This window comes from Centruroides vittatus, unplaced genomic scaffold (genome assembly GCF_030686945.1).
Source record: "Centruroides vittatus isolate TY-2023 unplaced genomic scaffold, ASM3068694v2 contig_880, whole genome shotgun sequence".
Lineage (NCBI taxonomy): Eukaryota > Metazoa > Arthropoda > Arachnida > Scorpiones > Buthidae > Centruroides > Centruroides vittatus.
In genome coordinates, this window is record NW_027122572.1 from 178942 (window position 1) to 201308 (window position 22367).

Below are 22367 nucleotides of genomic sequence, written 5' to 3' on the forward strand. Positions count from 1 at the left end.
TAATTAAGAAAATCATACCAGGATTAGTTATTTTATTTGTATTATCAATACTATTATCCAAAGCTTGAATACAGCAGTCATAATAAGATTCATCCCATGGTGTTCCAAATGAGAAGTTTTTAAACTTGCATTCATTGTTTGTTTTAGCAGCAGCTAAACCAAGTTTGCATCCTTCACAACAATCCTAAAATTAATAGCTTTACTTTACAGAAAAAACAAATAAATTATTCAAAATTTATAAACATAGAATTTATAAAATCTTACTTTATGAGCTTCTCCTCCTACAACAGGAACAATAACACAACCTTGTCCTAACTTGGCAGCATCCTTTCCATTTTTACAATTTGTTATCCTATGAATTCGAACACAGCATATTTCAACAGCTATAAGACAGATGGCCTGAAAAACCGAAGGAATTCCAGTAATAGGGACTGGAAAACCAGCACAAGTAGCATATTTCTGAGCTTCAGAACTTCCAAGTTTGCAACAGTGATCATAGACAGGTTCTAAAACACCTATAAAGAAAAATTGTATCAAACTTCAAATTTAATTATTGATCATAAACTTCCTTGAAAATGAATAATATAGTAAAAATCTAACACAGTAAAATATATTAAACTATTATTATTATTCATTATCTTCATTAAAATTATTTCATTTTAAGAAAAAAAAAATAATCATCATACTTTTATTACTTATATTAAAATAGTGAATGATCTAAATTGTTTGTATTGATGAATTCATTTACATGAAAGATAATCAGTTATTAGAATGATTTACTCATTCTGTTTTAGTACATTTGAATCTTAAACTTAACAAAAAGTCACCCAAACAGTTACAAAACTTTCTTAGTTTACAGTTAAAATTTTGTACCAAAATACTGTATTATTTTTGCCCACCAATCACCTATTGGAAAACACTGGCTAGCATTTTATGTAACATTTTAGCTAATAAATAACAAGAACTTGTAGAACAGCTGAAATTGAACCTGAAGAGAATGAATAAAGTCTTTAATAACATACATTCTCTTTACAGAACGTATTCATTCTCTTCGAGTTCAGCATCAGCTGTTCAAGAAGTTTAAAACCATTAACGGCTAAAGCTGACATAACGAGGGACGAAACGTTTCCAATTAAGAAAATTAACAGGATTTAGCATCCTGCAGGACAAGCAGTAACAAAGATAGGGTGTACTATAGATTACTCCCTATGGAATTTCAGGACTTTGATTATATATTTGAACTCAGGGGACCGAGACGAGTTCGACAGTACCCTATTTTTGGACCGGAGACGAAAAATAAAAAAGTTATCACACTTTTTAAGTTACCATACTTTTTTAATGCTCTCATGCAGACGGCACCGTAGTTGCTAGTATTGCCATCTTGCGGTAAAGTCTACAAACCGTGACGTCGGACTACGGTCATCTCCCGGAGCGTTAAACACGCGATACGAGAGCGGAGAGAGCGACGCGACTTCCGATCATCGCGCGATCGCCATTTCGGTTAATGTTACTTATGGCAGCGAACATGGCGGCCCGACTGACCTCTCGTATGGGCGCCACCACACGCCGCCATGTGCTAAACTAGTGATCGATTCACGGCAGTTCTTGAACAAAGTAAAAAAAGGGGGGAAACGTCTACTAAAGGCAATTTTAACGGCAAGCGACGGGACTCCCGATTGCGATAGAGAGGCCGACTTAGCGGAGAGCGACGCGACTCCCTATCATCGCGCGATCGCCGGAAAAAAGTATGACAACTTTTTTATTTTTCGTCTCCGGTCCAAAAGTAGAGTATCGTTGAACTCGTCTCGGTCCCCTGAGTTCAGATATATACCCAAACACACGAAATTCCATAGGGAGTAATCTATAGTATACCCCAAAGATATATTAATAATGCTTCTTTAAAATTGCAAATCTGTTAATTTTGTAACCTTAAACAGTATTATTCTTCAAATATATGTACTGTATAAAGTAGATCTCTAACAGATGTACTGTTACAAGATGTCATCATATGTAAAGTAGACGGTTTTATTTTTAGTATTGTATGGATTATTTAAAGTTCGGTCATAGTATCCATGATTGACTTTAATTATATTTATTTTATAAGGAAAATTATGGCTCTACTTTTTCTGTTTCTGGTTTAAAATCTCTAATCACTCACTACCCACGCGGCCAAATCTTTTTTGAAAAATACCGCTAGGTGGCGTTTGAAAATTGCAATTTTGGGAAAAATCCGTCAATGCTTAAAATTCTTATATTTTGTAGTCAGAGACTATTATCGTCAATGCCGTAATTTTTAATGTGCTCTACGCAAATATAAAATATAAATATGAAAAAACAAATATGATAGAAACGGTGGTTTATTTTTTAACTTTAGCGAAAAATATTACGGCAACAAAACTTTGTCCCCACGGCTGAAAATTTTAAAATTTCGAAATAAAAATATAATTCATTTCATTTTTCAATACCCACTTTAGAGTCCCTTGTCCCTGCCTAATTATTTACGGCCGGATGGCCTAGCGGTCAAGACGGCAGCCTCCGCACCGGGTTCGAATCCGGACGGATCGCTAAATCAACAGGGATTTTTCGAAGGGGGTCCGTCCGGATATGTCGGGCACCGTTCCTCATCACCCGGCTGCACCCATAATGGGCTTGCTAAAAGATGCCCACAGGGTGAAAAGAATTAAAAAGAAACTGCCTAACTACAGCACTGCTTATCATCGTTGTATTGGCGATATAGATAGACTTATGAGTAATTATCCTTCTGAGACATTCAAAATATGCAATAAAATATGAAAATTATTATCTTAGTCTTTGCTTTAACTAAACCATTTCACATACAGTATAATTTATAAACTGACGCGACAAGATAAGAACGTGTTATGTGATATCATAGTATAGCTTTCGCTCTTGTCTATTAAAATTTTCTCACATTTACAACAGTAAAATCAGATTTTATAGAATACATACTGAATGCCGGCGTCACAGACCAGTGATTTACTGTTTTTATTTATTTTTCTGACGTCTAATGAAGATCGATGCGCTGCGGAAAGAAAGAAAATAAAAAAGCAGATTTAACGTTGAGATCATTTCTCTAATTGAATTTTGAATTATATATGTTGTATGAAAATTCGTTGTTGCAAGAATAGAGACCTATATTTTCTCATTTGGATTCGTAAATTTTTCGGCGGACACCGCATAAGTGCATAGGACACTATTTAGACGAACTTGGAGTGCTTAATAATCTCTACCCTTGACAGTTCACACGAGTTTCATTTCGTTTCTATAAAAATCAGAAATTCAATTTTCTAGTACAGTACATTATGACTTCTCTATCTCCATTTCTGACAGTACCTTTTGACGGCCGGTTGTCCAAGGCCATTAAGCGTCAGCTTACTTCTCTGGGGTCCTGAGATCGAATTCAGACGAGCAGCTCTCCAGGAATATTTCATGAGCGGACCGTTCTGGATATGTCGGGTCTCGTCCCTCTCAAACTTACAATGTGCCCCATTGTAAATTTGGCCGAACCGATAAAGGGCATGATTTAAAGGTTTTCCTAGGGCCCACGTGACAGAGAGGGAAAAAATTATAGTCTGCAAAATCATCTTTTGGCAACCTCGCTCATTACTATTTTTAGCGTGTTCTGTATATCTACTAGTCCCTGCACTGCTATTGGTTTCAATGTTAGATTTTAGCGTGATCACGATTTTAGGGATTTTTAAAACTCTTTTCGCCCTGTAAACACTAAGTGGGGCTCTTTTAGCAAGCCTATTATGAGTTCGGCTAGGATCACAATAAGCCAGCCAGTAGTGAGAGACGGGGACCGATATATCCGGTCGGACCATACCCCGAAAAATTCCTGGGGATTTTTCGACCCGTCCGAATTCGATCCTGGGTCTCCAGAGAGGTGGGCTGCCACCTTGACCACTTGGCCATCCGGCCGTCAACATACAACATTTGCGCTGGAACAGCTTCATTCTATGATATAGTCTTGCGCTGTGATGTAGGTTTAATGATTTTTTTATTTCTGCACCGTGTGCAGAATTGGATTACTATTGCACGACGGCTTTAACCGCTCGGCTATCCGAACGTCGAGTTTAGCTGGTGATAAGGAACAGATCCGACATATCCCTAGCAATCCATCTTTAAAAATTTCTGAATCGACTCGGATTCGGTCGCAAACTGATAGCCTACCTTTGCTGTCTCAATCATTCAGCAGTCGATTTATTAGTACAGTAGATTCTTGTGAGAGTCAATCCCTAAGACATAATGTTGCCAACTATCTTCCATTCGGGAGGGAAGTCTTTCATTAAACTGTATTGTTTTTCCATCCTTCTTTTATCAATAATTTCCCTTTTGAATATAATTTAAATTGTTTGCTTTTTAAATTTACTTTATTATCTGGCAAGAAAGACTGGAACTTTTCTTAAATGTCTTATTTTTGAATTTCTGATAACTTTAATTACTATTAAAAAATTACGTAGATAGCTCATTAGCTATCCACATAAAGTTTAATAATAATAATTAATATAAGTTTCGAACCAAACTCTTCGTACATATTAAAAATGCTTCTCGAATTACAAAAGAATTGGTAATAGCATTTAATTAAACTTTTGTTAATAGAAAAAATAAATATAAATGATCCGAAACAATATTCCCTAATAATTTTTATTCTTACAAATTTGATTAATTTTTATCTATCCATTTGCTTGTAGATGGTAACTTTTAAGAAAGATTGAGCGCCATTCTTTCGCACCTTTTTGATCAGTTGTTTTCTCAAGTTACAATCGTTAGATGAAAAAATTAATCTAGATTTATAATCTAGACATTATATGAAATGAATATTATATAATCTCTACATTAGTATCACTGAGAGAAAAATATTAATCTCTAGACATGAATAGTTTTCTATCACTATGACTCTTAATCGTAAAACTCTATCTTCCAATAGATTAAAGGCGTTTGTAAGATTAAAAAAGGTTAAGAAATACTATTCCAAATTATTTTAAACTTAATTTTTCATTACGAAAAGTTTAATTAATTTATTATTGTTTCTTTTTTTTCGAGAAGCACTTTTTTAAAAGTTTAGTTCGAAAAAAAGTATTTATATTATAGTTAAGATCTATAATCCAATCTTATTTTGAGCAGTAAAAATAGAAATGAACTATGTTAATTATTAATTTAATGCTAAAATAAAGCTTAAATTGTACTTATATTCTATATTTCAAAAGAGATATAGATGAACATATTTGTTTTTGACATATTATTTTGCAATCTGGGTTTCGAGGACCTATTATCATATGTTATCGCTAAATATTTAAATTGTGTTCGAGACATATTTTTGATAATACAATATTTATCTCTTTCATTAAAAAAAAAATCAAAAACAAATATGAAAATATAAGTTGATGCTATTACTTATTAAAACCTGATTAATTAATTAATATAATTTTTTTCTATAAATTTCTTATAAATTTTCAACATTTAAAGTCATTTTAAGTAAAATTATCTAATGCAGAAAATTTCCTTGAAAAGATTTGTCAATATCGATATTATTTAAGATAAAGCACTAAAATGTTGGCCATTTTCTAAACATCTTCAAAGTGAACTTTAACCTCTCGGAAACAGCAGGGTAGAAGTTCAATCGAACATGGAATTTGTTTATCAAAAATCGAGTTTGATGTAAATTATGTCCCTTAGATAACCCATTTCTTGACTGTAATATTAAATAATTACTCGAATAAATAATAATAATAATAGTAGTAAATTTTAAAATTATGTATTTTGAAAATTATAATTTATGCGTAAATCTCACAAATATTTTGTAGTAATGATTATAAATTAAAATAAATAAAATAAAGATTTAATAATTATATAAATTATGACAAAATTTTATTTGTCATTAGATAATTTTTTTTATTTGTTTAGAGTAAAAATAGCAAATTTTAATGGGTATTAAAGTAATTAAAAGTATCTTTTGTTGGATTAAAATCAGTTTTTTAATTTTAAAACTTATTATTTACAAATTGATAAATAACTAGAATTAGGAAAGTACTTATTTTTTAGTAAAATAAGCAAGTTTTTTTTTTTGCTTTTGTAAGGTGAAATATTTTATAAATACACAGTATATAAAGCGGGAGAAGGTGCAAAGCTTGAAGTCCTGCATAAGACAGAAACTACTGTATTTGCAAATTATCTAATTTACTTAAAAGTTAACAAATAAAATCACAGCTTTAGCGTAGGAGTTAAAATTATGAAACTAGACAGATAAAACATGTGAAGCATACTTACTTGAAGAATCTGATATGTGGAAAAGTATTCCTAAAACAACAAATACAACTTTGTACAACATTTAGCTTCCTGTTACTTTAATCCAAGTGTTCATCGACTTAATAATCAATAATCAAATCACGTGGATATAACTTCTAACCGCATTACATGGCAAAGGCAACTTTGTAAGAACTCTCCACTCCGTGCTTGAACTGAACTATTGAGATAAAACGTATCCCATAGATAGCAGGCTTGTGTAAGAAATTATTGTTGTGCCAAATAGGTTGTCGACCTTACAACTTAAAAAAAAAGAAAGAGATTATACTACAGGTATCATTTTAAAAAAATACAAATTCCAATTTATTACTTCATAACGATTCGAAATAATTTAAGGAATTTATTCAATATTTTGTGGAAAATTCCAATATATAAATTTTGAAATTTTAAAAAATTAATATAAATTTTAAGTTGCATAATTAATATAAAATATTTAATTATTTTTTATTCATTCTTTTCATATCAAAGGAGAATCTAAGAACGAATCTTAAGGAAGCGATTTTTAATTCATGTAATGAAATGAATAATATATTAAAGTTGTACAACCTTTTATAATTACTTAAAATAAACTACATAAATAATTGTTTTTTCTTCCATAAACTTAAACTAGTAGTGTTGAGAATTTCAATCGGCAATTCCAACATTCAAAGGTTTACGATAATAAGTAGGACATTGTTTTGTCGTCGTAAACCCCTAGATGTTGGAATTGCCGATTGAAATTCTCAATCCTATCAGCTTAGGATTATACAGGAGGAAACAATAGAACTACAACATTCCCTATTCATACATAAACAATATAAAAATGTAGCAAAATTGAAAAGTAACGGTAAAAATGTTAAAATATAAACATTTAAAAAACAATGAAATTCCTATTGTCAATAAAAAATCTAGAGGAAAAGATGGGACGATCGTCCCTACGGTTGTGTATCTCCCCCTCTAGATCCATTCCCGTTTCATACAGGACCTGGAAAGGGAGGAAATTATATTTACTGTGAATATATTCAGTTCTAGTTCAAAAATTCAATATAATAATAATAACTCTTTTATCATTATTTTATTACAATCAATTTTACAGCATTTAATTTTCGAACATTCAAATTTTTGTAGATATTCTTTTGTTCCTTTATTTATAGTAACCAGAAAAATTTCTTTCTTCCTAGAAAATATAATTAATATTATAAAAAAAACATTAAAATATAAAATAAATCTAATAAATATTGAATTATAATAAAAAAAATTACATTAATTGATGGAAATTTTGTGGCTTCAGAATCGAACGTTGTGTAAGATCCACCAGCAGCTCTTCCTAAATCAATGTATTCTGTATTTGGAACAAAACTAAATAATAAAAGAATTAAGTAAATAAATAAATCAAAGAAAATGTTATTTAAATAATTAAAATTTTATAGAATAATTTACTTTTTATTATTATTTGTAACCATTGGTGAATCATTCAAATTCATTTTTAATTCATTTATTTGAAAAGGTGAACTTCTAACGTATCTGAAGACATTTTTAATTATTAAGGAATATTATAATTGTTATTTATTGAAGGTTTTGTTGTTTTAAACTTACGAAAATTTATGAATTTTAGTGGGTCTTTCACAAGAAATACATTTAGCAATTTGTCTAATGATAGAAAATAGATTTATATCAATTATTATTTATAAAATAACGAAAATATAAGAAAATGTATATACAATTTTGTCCCTGCGGGGATAGGTGCTTCGGATTCCATTATAGTTTTCATTTGTTTCATTTTAATAGCCAGAGCATTTATGCGTTTTTGAAAGCTTTCTGATACATTTTCTAATTTAATGGCGTCTACTTTATTATTTAAACCGTCTGTTAAATTTTTGATCATTCTTTGTATATCTTGTTCCTATAAAAAGATTTGTTAGTCTATACTATACTTACACAACTTCCACTTATTAAATAGATTATTTATTATTATTTCACATTATAACTGCATAGATATAATAATAATTTGTCAAATTCTTATATAATTCAATTTTATACTTGAGAAGCAAATTTAGTCATCAACTCTTGCAAGCCATTAGTAACATCGTTTAACATAAGATCATAATCGTTCTTGCTAACTTTCTCATTCACATCTTGAATATCCGCTTTCTTCATTAAAAAATAAATAAAATTTAAATTAAATTAAATATTTTGATAATTTTATACATTAATATATAATATATCTTCCAAAATAAAATTACATTTTTAAGTGCGTTTTCAGTTTCATCCTTATTAGCCTTTATGAATTTTATTTGTGAAATTGTACTTTGCATTTCCTAGAATATAATAAAATTAAAAAAACATTAAATGATATTTAAAAAATATTTAATCAGTATAATAATAATCGGAGCCAGATTTAAATTTATTGTGGTCCTAACTATAATATAAAAGAAGTCTTCTCGTTACACCAATTAATAATATAGCTTACATACTGACTTTAAGTATAGCACCTCGTAGAATAAGGTCCTAAGCTGTATCTTGTTTAGATTTTACAGTGGACTAGCGATATATTAAACTTTCAAAGGACTAAAGCTTAATTATTCACTATATCAAGAGTTCACTATATGCTTAAAGAATAACAAGAATCAACAAAATTGTTCACTAGGCCTATATCGGGCGACCACTATATCCAGGGCCGGATTTACATAAGGGCATTTGAGGCCTGTGCCCAAGGCCCCCACAAAATAGGGGCCCCCACAAAACTAAAACTTTTCTATTACCGCGACAGCCTAGTGTGGCCTAATCATGAGGGTAACAGGCAGAGAAAACCAAACCCGAGAAAAAGTCTATGAAACATCGGAAAATTTCGGGAAAAAATTTCACATAGGTATTTTTCAGTTAAATTAAAATAATTAGTTTTACACAATAAAATATATGTATGTTTACAATAACCTTATTTTAAAATGAAATTTACAACTTCCTAGTTGAAATCTAATTGAAAGTACAGTATTTTGTGTAAATTTTCTAAATCATCAAATTTGCCTACTCTTAAAGGGGGGATCCCCACCGAATTTGTGCCCAGGGCCCCTGGATTGGTAAATCCGGCCCTGACTATATCAAGAAGAATCAACGTAAGTTGTATAAATCTGGTTCTGATAATACTTCTATCAATAATACTTCTATGGCTTCAATTTTTTCACAATCTTTTTCCACATTGTTTAACCGTTTTTGCATTTCATAGAAAATTTCTTTGTCGTCTGGAGTAAATCCTCTTTCTTGAGCACACACAAGCATTTCTGTTGTATCTATTTGCTTGTTTAAATCACATTGTAACAGTTCAAGAGTATCTTTCTGTTTTTTAATATCTATTGCTAATTTTTTCAATGCAAAACGGCAATTCATAACCTGTCCCACGAGGTTAGAACTATTTACGTCTTCTAAATCATCGTTTTCAAATTTTTCTATTATGGGTTGTACTTTTTTTATTAACTCTTCATACTGAAAGTAGCGAGACAAAACAAATCTAATCACGAAAACTTCCTAAATAGAAAATTTTTAAATTAATAACTAAAAATGATAAAATTTACTCACCAAACGACCTAAAGTAGCTAAGTCGAATGATCCTAAGTATAAAAATAATAATAAATATCGTTTATAGGAATTTTAACCCGCTATCATAGTTTCATAGTTTCTTTCAATAGTAGCATAATTAAGAATATATCTCTATTTATAATTAATTAACTAAAATATAAACAGTATAAATTACATTTTTCGTATTTCAAAATATGTAATTGTACCGATTTCGTTAAATTATAAGATGGCTTGCTAGTTATACAGTGTACGTTTTTCCCATTTCCTATCCTGTGGGCACTAAGAGGGACTTTTTAATCGTCTTATTGTGGATTCGGCCACAATGCGACTGACCGGGTGGTAAGGGACAGGGGCACGACGTATCCAGGATTTAGCACCATAAAAAATTTCTGGGATCTTCGTTTAGATTATATCTCAAGGAGTGAATATACATTTGGAATCAAATTGATTTAAGATTACTCTGATCGTTCAAATCTCGTATACAAACGAACTATAGCGATCTGATCAATCTCGAGCCGCGTATACAAACTCAATCTAGTATCAAGTGGATCGCGATAAAGCTAATCCGAGCGGAGGTTAGGATCGTTTGAATCGGATAAAAGAAGGCGACCTCCATAGTTAAAGTAAAACCGATAGTTGACAGCAAAGAAATGTTTAACTTCGACAATAAAAAGTATTTAAAACTTTATAAATGGTAAGTGAATACATTATTAAAATATCCGATAAACCGAGATTTAAAAAATTAAGTATTGAGAGACAGTTTTGAGAGATTGTAGGCTTACGGTAAGAGTTTATAGTAACCAGAAAAATTTCTTTCTTCCTAGAAAATATAATTAATATTATAAAAAATTGCTTACATATGGCAAAATGGGAAAGCTCACGGCGTGCGATTTCCCATGTTGCCATATGTAAGCAATTTTTAGAGTAAAAAAATTTAATCCTACTTGTATAGGCCCTACTTTCCTCCAACTAACTAACACACATAATAGAAGCGATCTGTATCACGTAACAAAAACTGATCCGATCTTACAGATCGAACATTTGAAACGAAAAGTATATGCACCCAAGCACTATTATGTGTAGTTCTTATTGTTTAAAAATTGAAATACTTTAATTTAGCGCTATATTTGATTAAAAAACAGTTTTAGAAGCAAACAGATAATGTCACTAAATCGAAATCGACGATTGCCTATAAACAGTATGAAATCTATAAACTATGAAAAGTATATATATATATATATATATATAATAAACTCTTCCTATGTTAAAAATAAAAAGTAATAGGCCTAAATCCAAGTTGACATTATTAAATATAGGCTAAACATTTACAAATTCCACAAAAGAAATAAAAATAATGATGAATTTAAACAATAAATGTAGATGCTGTGTGAAATTCCATTTCAATTTAGTGATATATTATAATGAATTTAACTTAGTTTTTTAAATTAAAATATAATAACTTACTCTCTTCTTTACTGCCCAAGCCAGTATTTTTCTATAAGTTAGAAAGATTTTGAAAAATGAATTTTTTTTTTTTTTTTTAAGATTAAAACAACAAAAACAATATGTTACTTCAAGAAACGTGACTCTATCTTCTAATACATCTACTTGATTACGAACATTTTCAAAATTTCTATCCCCATAAAGCTATAAATTGTTATCAGGTATATAAACATTAAAAATTAATTTAAAAATAAATAATTATGACAGACATTTTTAAGTTATAATTACAAAATCATTCATTTTTGTTTTCAATTGTAGTAATTTATCGAGGTCAGTTAATATATCGGAGATTGTGGAATCCGTCTCATTTTTGTCTGTTAGATATTCTTCTGATAGTACAAACATTTCTAATTTAGCACTGACAGAATTCTAATAAAAGCAAAAATTATAATATTCCACTTTTAATTTAGAAATGAATACAATAATAATATATTTTAAATACTCCTTAAATAGATAAAAAAGAAGGCATAGAACTTAAAGAACCAATGTTACAATTGGTTCGCTTTTAATGACAATTTCGAAGATGAACAAATGTTGGCGCTAAATCGAAGTCTGACTATATTTTACTTATTTCAATTATGCAAAACCATTATCAAAAAAGGATTGTTCATAAATTACATAACGCTATTCTTTTACTTTTCAACTGCCATCCTACCCCCCACAATGCTTCGTAATGCTGTTTCACATACTCAACCCAAAATTACGTAACGCATATTCTTGATTAATCCCCTCAATTGTACTAAGAGATAATATATGGCACATTTAGTACCGAACGTTACATTATTAAATACATTTATAACGTACAAAGGAGCGACATAAATGGCACGACTCGCTATGCAATGCTTCAGAGGCAAAAATGAATCGTTCCGCTACGCAAGGCTGAGACTCTAATATTACGTAACGTTTCTGTAAACACCTTTACCCCCTTTAAGGATTACCTGCATACCCATCCACCCATATCTACGATACATAATTTATGGATAGCCCAAAAAACACAAGCATATCAGAGAAAAAGTGCTAAAAAATATAACATATTATGAATAATGAAATTTATATATAATACGAGTACTCGTAAAATATAAAAGTAACTTTATTTGTTACTACTTGTATTTAAATTATTGAGAAAAGTGATTATGAATCAGTATTTTATTTTATTTTTAAACTAAAAGATAAATACTTACAAGAGAATCAAATAAACGAAGAATGTTTTCTTCGATGTTAATCTTGATTATATTCTGATAGAATAATTAATTAATTTAAAAGTACAGTACTGGAATTATAAATCATTTTACGTTCGTAAATTAGTTCATCATCATAACTTACATCTGTTTTTTTCTTATATTCAAATTCTCGTCTTTGTCTATCAATAGATTTTGCGTGAACATTCAAAGAACAGACAATCTACGAGTATATGAAGAATTTTAAATGCTTAATAATATATTTAATCAGCTGACCATCTAATAAATCTCTGGTTTACCTTTTCAACGCCTGTTTCAAGAGCATTAATACGCTTTGAAAAGTTCACGGTCTTCCACATGTTTGAAACTAACCATCTGTTTCCACTGCAAAAAGTATCCGAGCGCTTTCTAATATCATCTGATGCATTTTTTCGTATCTGTTTAGATGATTCAATATCATCTGCATTTTCTTGATCTGTGCTTTTTAACTGCGTAGACGAAATTGGAGATTTAGTTCCTTTTAAACTCGAGATGATACTCAATACATGTTCTTGTATGAATTCAGATCCACTTTCTTCGTTTAATTCTTCCATTTTTGATTTTCCAAATTCTGCATTTTCCTGTATTTCTTCTTTAGATGAAATTTCTGAATGAGTTGAGCCGGTAAGTATTAAATCTTTGGTGATTTCTTCATCATTATTTATACTACTTTCGACTTCATATGAATTTGCGAGTTCCATTTCTTCGATTTTCTCTTCTTCTATTGTTTCAAAATTTTCTTTAAATGAAGGCTCATATTGTTCACTTTTAACTTCTTTTTCTGATGCATCATCTTTCACTGCGAGTTCTATTTCTTCGATTTTCTCTTCTTCTATTGTTTCAAAATTTTCTTTAAATGAAGGCTCATATTGTTCACTTTTAACTTCTTTTTCTGATGCATCATCTTTCACTGCGAGTTCTATTTCTTCGATTTTCTCTTCTTCTAATGTTTCAAAATTTTCTTTAACTGAAGGCTCATATTGTTCACTTTTATCTTCTTTTTCTGATGCATCATCTTTCACTGCGAGTTCTATTTCTTCGATTTTCTCTTCTTCTATTGTTTCAAAGTTTTCTTTAACTGAAGGCTCATATTGTTCACTTTTAACTTCTCTTTCTGATGCATCATTTTTCACTGCAGCAATCGACTCTTTTGGAGAAGTTTTTATAAAACTTTTATCTGCACTCAACATGAAAGTAGCTGCTTCCTGGAGATCTTTAACTAAGACTCTAGCTTTTACATCCTAATAGAATACAATTTTTTAGCTTTTTATTTAAAATATATAAACCGTATACACCGAAGAGCTATTACATTATGACCACCTGTTTAATATGACATAGGATCACCTTTCACCTGCAAAACCGCCAACACGCAGCAAGGCATTGACTCGACAAAGTGCTGATAGGTAGTCTAATGTATCTGGTACCCGATGCTCACCAGCTGGTCCTCCAGTTCGCGAAAATTGCGAGCTGGTCGTGTGGCAGCACGAATTCGGTTTCCAGGTGAAACCACAAATGTTCAATTGGATTGATATCACGTGAATTTGGAGGCCAACACATAACTTGAAATTCACTGGAATGATCCTCGAACCACTCCATGACGATTTGGGCCTTATGACATGGTGCATTATCCTGTTGATACAGGTCATCACCCGCCGAGAACATTGTTACCATGAAGAAGTGAATCTGGTCTGCAATGATGTTCACATAATGCACAGCCGTCAGGAATGATGGGTCCTAATGTGTCCCATGAAAACACCGCCTAAACCATAATACCACCTCCACCGGCTTGTATCCGTTTAACTGTGCATCCGGCTGCCATGGTCTCCTTTGGAAATCGGCGTATCCGTACTCGACCGTCAAGGTGATGGACCAGAAAACGTGACTCATCGGACCAGACGACTTTCTTCCATTCCTCTAAGGTCCAATTGCAATGCTCCCTGGCCCACTGCAGGCGCTGTTGTTGAAGACGTGCCGTAAGCACGGGGACTCTGCTGGGCCTGCATAACCGCAGGGCCATACGCAGAAGGGTACGTTGCACTGTGTGCTGAGACACATTGCCTTGGTCACCACTGTTGTAGCAGCTTGTGATTTGGGTCACTGTAGCCTTTCGGTCTCAGTAAACAATGCGTAATAGTCTCCGTTCCCCTCTGGAGTCAACGTGCCGCGGACAGCGTACAGCTGGCTGTCGACTTCTCGTTTCTCCATCCTTACACCACTTTCGATAAGTACTAACGACTGCACATGAACAGCCCACAAATCGCGCATTTCTGAGATTGACGTTCCCAGGCGCCTAGCCATGATGATTTGCCCTTTATCAAAATCTGATAAATCTGCTACTTTTCCATGACGCAGCCGAAAACTCTACATTCGGAAACACAGTTCACTGGCTGTTTATATATGCAGGGCCGGATTTACTCACTTTGGGGCCCTAGACATTTTCTTCTTGCCGGGCCCCTTCCCTCTCCCACAAGAAGAAACATAACACATTTTCTTCAGATTTTAGAATTCACAATAACCATATAAAAAGCAATATATTTTTGTTTATTATAATATATAGTTGTCCAACAGTAAAGTAAACTATCTTATTTATAAATCTTTTCAAAATAAGACGGTTTGACCGGTCCCTAGACATTTGTCTCATTTGTCTATGGGATGATCCGGCCTTGTATATATGGCAGTATGAACCACGCAAATGCCATTGTTTTATCTCCGGGCGAGCGCCTACACTAGGTGAGAGGTGGTCATAATGTAATGGCTCTTCGGTGTATACCTAAAACTTACATGAATGTCCAATTCTCTCACAATAACTTTTAAAACGTTTCTAAGAATTTTGAAGTTAACAACCCCAATTTCTGGTGTACTAAGAGAAATATCTATCAGCTGATTAAGTGTAAAGCTTCTAGTTTCCATAGTATTTTCTATAAATTAAATTATTTTACATAAAAATTTGTACGACATCGAATTTAGTTTAATTATAATTAATTTAGACTGTCTTCTGATATTTAAAATTTAATTAATCCTATAATTTGATTAATAAAAGTAGTTATAACTGTTAGATTTACATGCATGTCAGTGGCGTGCCGTCATTGGAAGCGATGGAAGCGCCGATTCAACCTTCCAATGACCTTCCCTTGAATTTTATAAAATATAAATTTTCATATTTTAACGTACTTTGAATTAATTAAAATTAATATTTTATTATAACTGCATTATGTATCTTTTACAAATTTCTATACTACATGTGAAAAAAAACGATAAGATTGCTATTGTATATTCGAATAATTCGGTGGCGGAAGGAATGTCGAAACCGGGTCAGTCTCCAATCAGCCAGATTATATAGGCATTAGCACATGCGGTTTACAGTGCACCAACCTCACCCGGTTTAGCTGGTAGAAGCGACACACTCGTAAAGAGTACAGCTTTATATCCCGGAGCGGTTGTGGGCTGTTAGCCACCTGCCTGTCAACTTCCAAGCAGCCAGATTATAGGCATTGGCGCATGCGCTTTACAGAGCACCAACATCACGGTTTAGCTGGTAGAAGCGACACACGCGTAAAGAGTACAGCTTTATATCCCGGAGCGGTTGTGGGCTGTTAGCTGCCTGCTAGATATTCGGCCACCCTCGCCCGATTATGTGAATCACGAGCAGACTAGATCAACGGCGGACAACCCGCGGGCCAGCTACGGCTGGCGAAAAGTTTCTATCCGGCCGCGCGAGATCTTTAATAGATTATTAAATTGGAAAAATAACTAATTAATAGTTATTTTTCCAATTCTTTGTAATTTTCGAAAACGATAAGAGAAATAAATGTAGTAATTAACTTTTTATTTATTTATTTCTTATTTGCAGACTAAAAAAATTACGAGTTACAAGAAGGCGTCAATTAACTACTACGGCGCGGAAAAAAACGTAAAATTTATTCTGGCCCATGTTATAAAAAGGGTTGCCCACCCTAGACTAGATTTATAACAACCCAACCGATAGGAGTTTACTGGCACGTTTTTATGATAGTTCTGTATAGTTGACAGGAATTTAAAAAAACTCCATTAAAATGTTTGATATATTTATTCTGCGTTTATTCCGCTCTCCCATCTTATATTACTTACGGATTTCAATGTTAAACCGGTGATATTACGATTTAGTATGTCCCATCTGTAAGGGGATGCAGAAAAAACGTGTACAATTCTAGTACAGTGTTAAAAAATTAACTGTTACTTTGGCAGCATCATTTACAACTAAATTTAATGAATGAGACGTACAGTACATACAATGGTACAAAAAAAAAGCTCTAGAATTTATTTTCCTTAAATTTACGATTTATATATCCGTTGTCATAAAAATTTGTCTTTCCACTGTTTTCCCAAGACTACAGATATTCAGGTACAAAGTAACTGGTTTCGACTTATTTCTACTTAAGAAGTGACTAAATAATTAAGAGATTAGGGAATGGGGACATAAATAAAACCCTGTTGAAAGAGCCAGAATTTTACTTCAACAAAAGCTTAACAGAACCAATCACTCGCTCAGTACAGTAGAAAACTGATCTCCGTGTACACCTGGTATTAAAACGAATTAGTTAGATTTTTACAGCTACGGTGAGAAACGTTTAAAATTTACAACAGCCCTGTGGCGTCCTTTGAGATATACTAGTGATGCGACAAAAGAGGCATTTGACATTGACCGGTATCGGCACCCTCGGGATTTGGCACGCACACACTCACTACACACCTACCTGGACCGTCACTAGTTCCATCCATTAGCTACTCGTATCAAGATATTTGACTAAGTGGATTGTTTTAAGATTTAAAAAGTAAAGAATATTTTATGTTATTTTTATGTACGTTTCTTTACAAAGCTATATTTTAATTATAATTTTCTTTAAAAGTATATTAATTAATACAATCGAACAATACATTGTACCAGGTATGTATATCCACCGCACATTTTATTTCACCGAGTAAGTTTTTATAATTTATTTTTAATTTTAGCCCTTATATTGTGGCTAGCGATTCAGAATGTAATTGTGATATTAAAAATACATTTAGAGAAGTCTACAGTTTTTACTGGCTTATCGAACAAATGAATACGAATGGACCCTAGACCAGTGATTCTTAACAGGGGGGCCGCGGCCCCTGGGGGTCCATAAGAAGTTTGCCGGGGGCCGCCAAATTATGCAAAATTTCCTTCAGAATATAATAAAAAGAAAATTGATGTATAATCCGAATATCGTATTGAAAAGTGAAATAAGAAAGATAAAGTTTTCCTATTTAGTTTTTATTTATTTATTTTTTATTTCTTCCTACATACAACTTTGTTAGTACAGAAGAAATAAATGCAAATATGCTATTTACACCGCAGTATTTACTTCTTTTATTCCAAAGCAATTTTAAGAAACTATTAATGCTTGGAATTTTAAAAATAATTAGGAAAAATAGTAGGCTTTGAAAATTTAAATATTTTTGCAAAAGATATGCAAAATCCTTACGACAAGTGGGCGTTTTAGTTTTAGTTTAGTTTTAGCATCGACATTGGATCGATTTATCGACATGTTTCTTATTTTATTTTCTGTTAAAAATTAATGAGTTTTCATGTTTAATTGTGAAGTTTGAATGTTATTTAAATAGATAATGAAATAATAAAGTTATGATTTACATTTATTATATAAAAAATAAAGCAATAATAAAAAAATCAATTTATTATAGATAAATTATCAAATTATCAAATATAAATTATTATTAAAAAATGCGGGTCACAAAAAAATTATGAAATATTTGGTGGGCGGCGAGTATAAAAAGGTTAAGAACCACTGCCCTAGACCATCACTGACGCGCAATTAACTGATTGCCCCTGGAAGTCGGCTTCTTACAGAAACACAGCTTCCCTGTCATCAAATGTCACGGCACGCCACTGATGCATGTTAGTAGAAATTTAAACATACATTAAATACTATTTGTTAATTTTTCATGAATGTGCTCACACAGTAAAAATGGAAAGAGAAAAATAAGAAGGGGGAAAAAAACATTGGCTTGATGGAATAATGCTAATGTAATATCTTCCGAGGGGACTTTCTATGGCATACTGACTTCTTTTTTAGGTGGTACGCGGGGAATAATGCTTTCCGAGAGGTCTTTTAAGGGTAATCGGTCTCTATTCAGTCGTTATAGACGTGGAGAATAACTCGGAAAACTCCTCGTGGCCAGCCTGTCCTGGCGAGATGCGAACACACAACCGAACTCCCAGTGTTCAAGGAACGGAACCGCTCGACCACTGGTGAGCCTTTTTAGGTGTTAGGTATATATAAAAAAAAACCCGAAAAACTTCACGTGTCTAGCCAGCTAGCGAAACGCGAAACTACGACCAATGGTTTTATCCTCTGCCACTAGTGAGCAACAGAAAAAGTACATATGTGTTTTAATACGAGAGTTGTTTTTAAAGTAAGGATCATTTGCGCATAACATCTACACAGATAGAAGCATGTCGATCGCTAATTACGAGGTTGCCCTTAGTGTTATATTTTTCGATTGCAAAAAATATTTGACCCACTGAAATATATCGTTAGTTTATTGAGTTGTGTGTTGAACAAAGAAAATGTGCGTAAATAGTGTCAACTATTCAAGAAAAGCAGAACAAATAGCCTTAATAAATCATTTTCAGGCTTCCCATTAGTCATCATCGACATACTGAAAACAAATATTGATACACACATTCAGATGCTTTACTATGGATGAACTTAATGACTGTTTCCTGATCCGTCCTTTACAGAATTACCGTATTTTACGGACTATAAGACGCATTTTTTTCTTCGAAAAATTGCCTCCAAAATTCAGGTGCGTCTTATAGTCCGTAGCATCTTATAGGTATTTTATATGTATAAAAAAAAAAAAATGCTTAAAAATTAAAGTGCGTCTTATAGTCTGTAGCGTCTTATAGTCCGTAAAATACGGTAATACTAGTCACTTTCACTACTGAAAGATTTTTGCAGAATGGGTTCCACGAATACACAGGAATACAAGCAGAAAACAATGGATACATCTCAGGCATTTTTGGAGTGGTGTCATAGAGGAGATAAATGTTTGTATCATTTAGTGACGAGATAAGCCAAGGATCTTTCACTACCCGCCTGAAAGCAAGCGGAAGTCTCTGAATTACATCATGCACGTTTTCTGATAAAACCGAAAAAAGTTAGGCAGACATTTGCAAACCTAAACGTTATGGCAACGGTTTTTTGTGACTGGAAAGATATATATATATATATATATATTTTTTTTCAATTTTCTGCCTCACGAAGAAACAATCAATGCCCACAGGTATTGAGAAATAATAGATAACTATGGCTTGCTGATCGAAATCGTTGGCGCAGCCTCACTAAGAGTGTATCTGCATCTTGACAATGTGCCTTCGCACATCGCTGAACAAATGCAAATATTGTTGTAAAAGTTAGATGGGAAATTATCGACTATCCTGCCTAAAGTGCGGTCAAGGTTGCAGCCTATTGTTCTGGGAGACCCGGGATCGAATCTGGACGGGGGATGGTCTGTCCGAATATGTCGGGCTCCGTCCTTCACCACCCGACCGCCCCCATTGTGATCCTATAATGGGCTTGCTAAAAGAGGCCCTCTTGGTACCCACAGGGCAGAAAGAGTTTTAAAAAAGGGGAATACTATAAATTACCACCTATGGAATTTCGGGACTTTGAGTATATACAGTGGCGTAGCGTGGGTGTCAGCCGCCCGGGGCGGAGAAAAATTTCGCCGCCCCCTTATTTAGGTATTTTTACAAGATATTATTATTTATTGTGAAATTTTGCCGCCCCTGCCGCCCCCACTACGCTACGCCATTGAGTATATATCTAAACTGAGGGGACCGAGACGAGTTCAACGATACCCTACTTTTGAACCGGAGACGAAAAATAAGAAAGTTATCATACTTTTTTAATGCTTTCATGCAGACGGCACCATAGTTGCTAGTGCTGCCATCTCGCGGCAGTCTGCAAACAAATTTTTAAAAAGCACTCTGCAAAGACAAGAAATTGCACGAACAGTCGAACGCCACTTCCTTTTTTTACTTTTGTTCAAGAACTACCGTGAATCAATAACTAGTAACGTTAAACAATCGCCGGCCTGCCGGCGGCTCCCCTCCCGGGGGAGTCCGTCGGGAGCACAAACAGTCGAACGTCAGTTCCTTTTTTCCTTTTGTTCAAGCATCGCGACTCCCGATCGCGATAGCACGGTCGGCTCGTAGTACTTACTAGCCAACCGCGAGCGATAGCGAGACCGAGGAGCCGTAGCCCCCGAGGTCGACGAGTGCTAGGGTGTGCAAAAAGGACTTAACTCGACTGTAGACGATCAGTGTGCTCGTGGATCAACATCTGCCTTTGTTGAAGGTATATATGGCCGAGTGCCGGACTGCCTGTTAAACACGCGATAGGCTTAGCGGAGAGAGCGACGCGACTCCCGGGGCGATCGCCGAAAAAAGTATGATAACTTTCTTATTTTTTGCCTCCGGCCCAAAAGTAGGGTACCGTTGAACTCCTCTCGGTCCTCTGAGTTCAAATACATACTCAAAGTCCCGAAATTCCATAGGTGGTAATCTATAGTACACCCAAAAAAAGTCCAGACTTGGCACCTTCCCTTGGCACCTTGGCACCTTGACATAATTCTTTTCAAGCTAAAAGTTTTTGGTGAAAAACGATCGCAGACGGAAAATGACGTTCAATAAATTGCCACAATGGACTGGAGACAGACTTTTTTAACGAAGACATTGTCAAGTTCGTCTCTCGTTCAAAAAAATAAATAAAAAATGCATGGATGTGAACGATAATCTTAAAACGTAAGACACTTGTATACAGTAGAGACTCGTTAATCGGAACCTCGGTAATCGGAATCGCCGGTAATCGGAACGATTTTCAGTCGGACTGTATCGTGCTGAATCGAACGTTTTTGATACTAAATTTACTTCTAAAGTATAATTTTCATGTTTTTATATTCTTCAATATATTTATTTTGTTTGTACAAAATGCAGAAATAATTTTTAACGATACGATAGCATCGATTATTATTATAAAAATTTTCGTTAGGCTTAAAATCGACGAAAATTCAACACGAAGCGACACGCAACGGAGAAAAATTTGAACATCGGACAGATTAATATATTTATTCGTACATAATCGGTAATCGGAACAAATCACTAATCTGAACAACCCCAGTCCCCAATTGATTCCGATTTTCGGTTCTCTACTGTATTTTGTTGTAGAAATAAAAATTTTTAAATATATTAATTTTTTATTTCTTTATAACAAAACGGTTCTTACTGTAAAAACGGCCGTATTTAATAATTTACTTACGTGATATATTTTAATTAAAAACAGTATAGATGTTTGCTACAACTAACCAGTTACTTATTATTGATTTAATTGTTTACCTCGATGTGACAACAATAATGAAGGATAATCAAGTTTTGTTTTGCTCTTAGAATCAATAATTTGACCTTTAATAAAAAATTAGTATTGTATTTTATTCTTAAAATACTACACAAAGATAAAGATAATTTTACAGGTGCAAAAATGTCACTTAGATATTATTAAGATCTATTAGTAAGCCTAAAATGATGTTATAAATTCCATACCAAATATTGAGAGGCCATTTAATTTAGTGATATATCCAAATTAAAATGGATTTTATTATGCAAAATATAAACATTAAGAAAATTTATAAATGTTTATGTTATAAATTTATATATACAGACATTATTTTATTTAAACTAGTTTTTTT

At 33.0% G+C, this 22367-nt stretch overlaps 2 protein-coding genes across 4 annotated transcripts in view; both read right to left on the reverse strand.

Moving 5' to 3' along the window:
* The window catches only part of LOC136983327 (fibulin-1-like), a 44430-nt gene extending 37865 nt beyond the window's left edge, over positions 1–6565 (reverse strand). For all 3 annotated transcript variants that reach the window (XM_067280016.1, XM_067280018.1, XM_067280017.1), the window contains exons 1-3: positions 6289–6565; positions 265–515; positions 19–184 (exon numbers count right to left, since the gene is read on the reverse strand). In XM_067280016.1, the coding sequence (XP_067136117.1) occupies positions 19–184; positions 265–515; positions 6289–6349 (478 nt within the window). In that variant the 5' untranslated portion in view covers positions 6350–6565. The remainder of the gene's footprint in view (positions 1–18; positions 185–264; positions 516–6288) is intronic.
* An 882-nt stretch (positions 6566–7447) lies between these two features.
* Positions 7448–22083, reverse strand: LOC136983285 (putative leucine-rich repeat-containing protein DDB_G0290503). Its single transcript, XM_067279984.1, has 17 exons — positions 21941–22083; positions 15378–15514; positions 12857–13837; positions 12703–12780; positions 12561–12614; positions 11608–11748; positions 11341–11523; positions 9954–10008; positions 9877–9908; positions 9448–9825; positions 8547–8621; positions 8344–8454; positions 8025–8206; positions 7900–7953; positions 7744–7827; positions 7566–7662; positions 7448–7480 (listed from the first exon to the last, which is right to left on the reverse strand). The coding sequence occupies exons 2-17, from the start codon at positions 15504–15506 to the stop codon at positions 7448–7450; spliced, it is 2667 nt and encodes an 888-aa protein (XP_067136085.1). The 5' UTR covers positions 15507–15514; positions 21941–22083.
* Positions 22084–22367: the final 284 nt, after the last annotated feature.

Excerpts from the sequence above, each read along its gene's own strand:
- LOC136983285 (XM_067279984.1), bottom strand. The coding sequence starts at position 15,506 with ATGGAAACTAGAAGCTTTACACTTAATCAGCTGATAGATATTTCTCTT. Across the intron at positions 9,909-9,953 it reads CTATGAAACTATGATAGCGG|GATCATTCGACTTAGCTACT; the intron begins GTTAAAATTCCT and ends TTTTATACTTAG. Across the intron at positions 9,826-9,876 it reads TAGCTACTTTAGGTCGTTTG|GAAGTTTTCGTGATTAGATT; the intron begins GTGAGTAAATTT and ends TTTTCTATTTAG.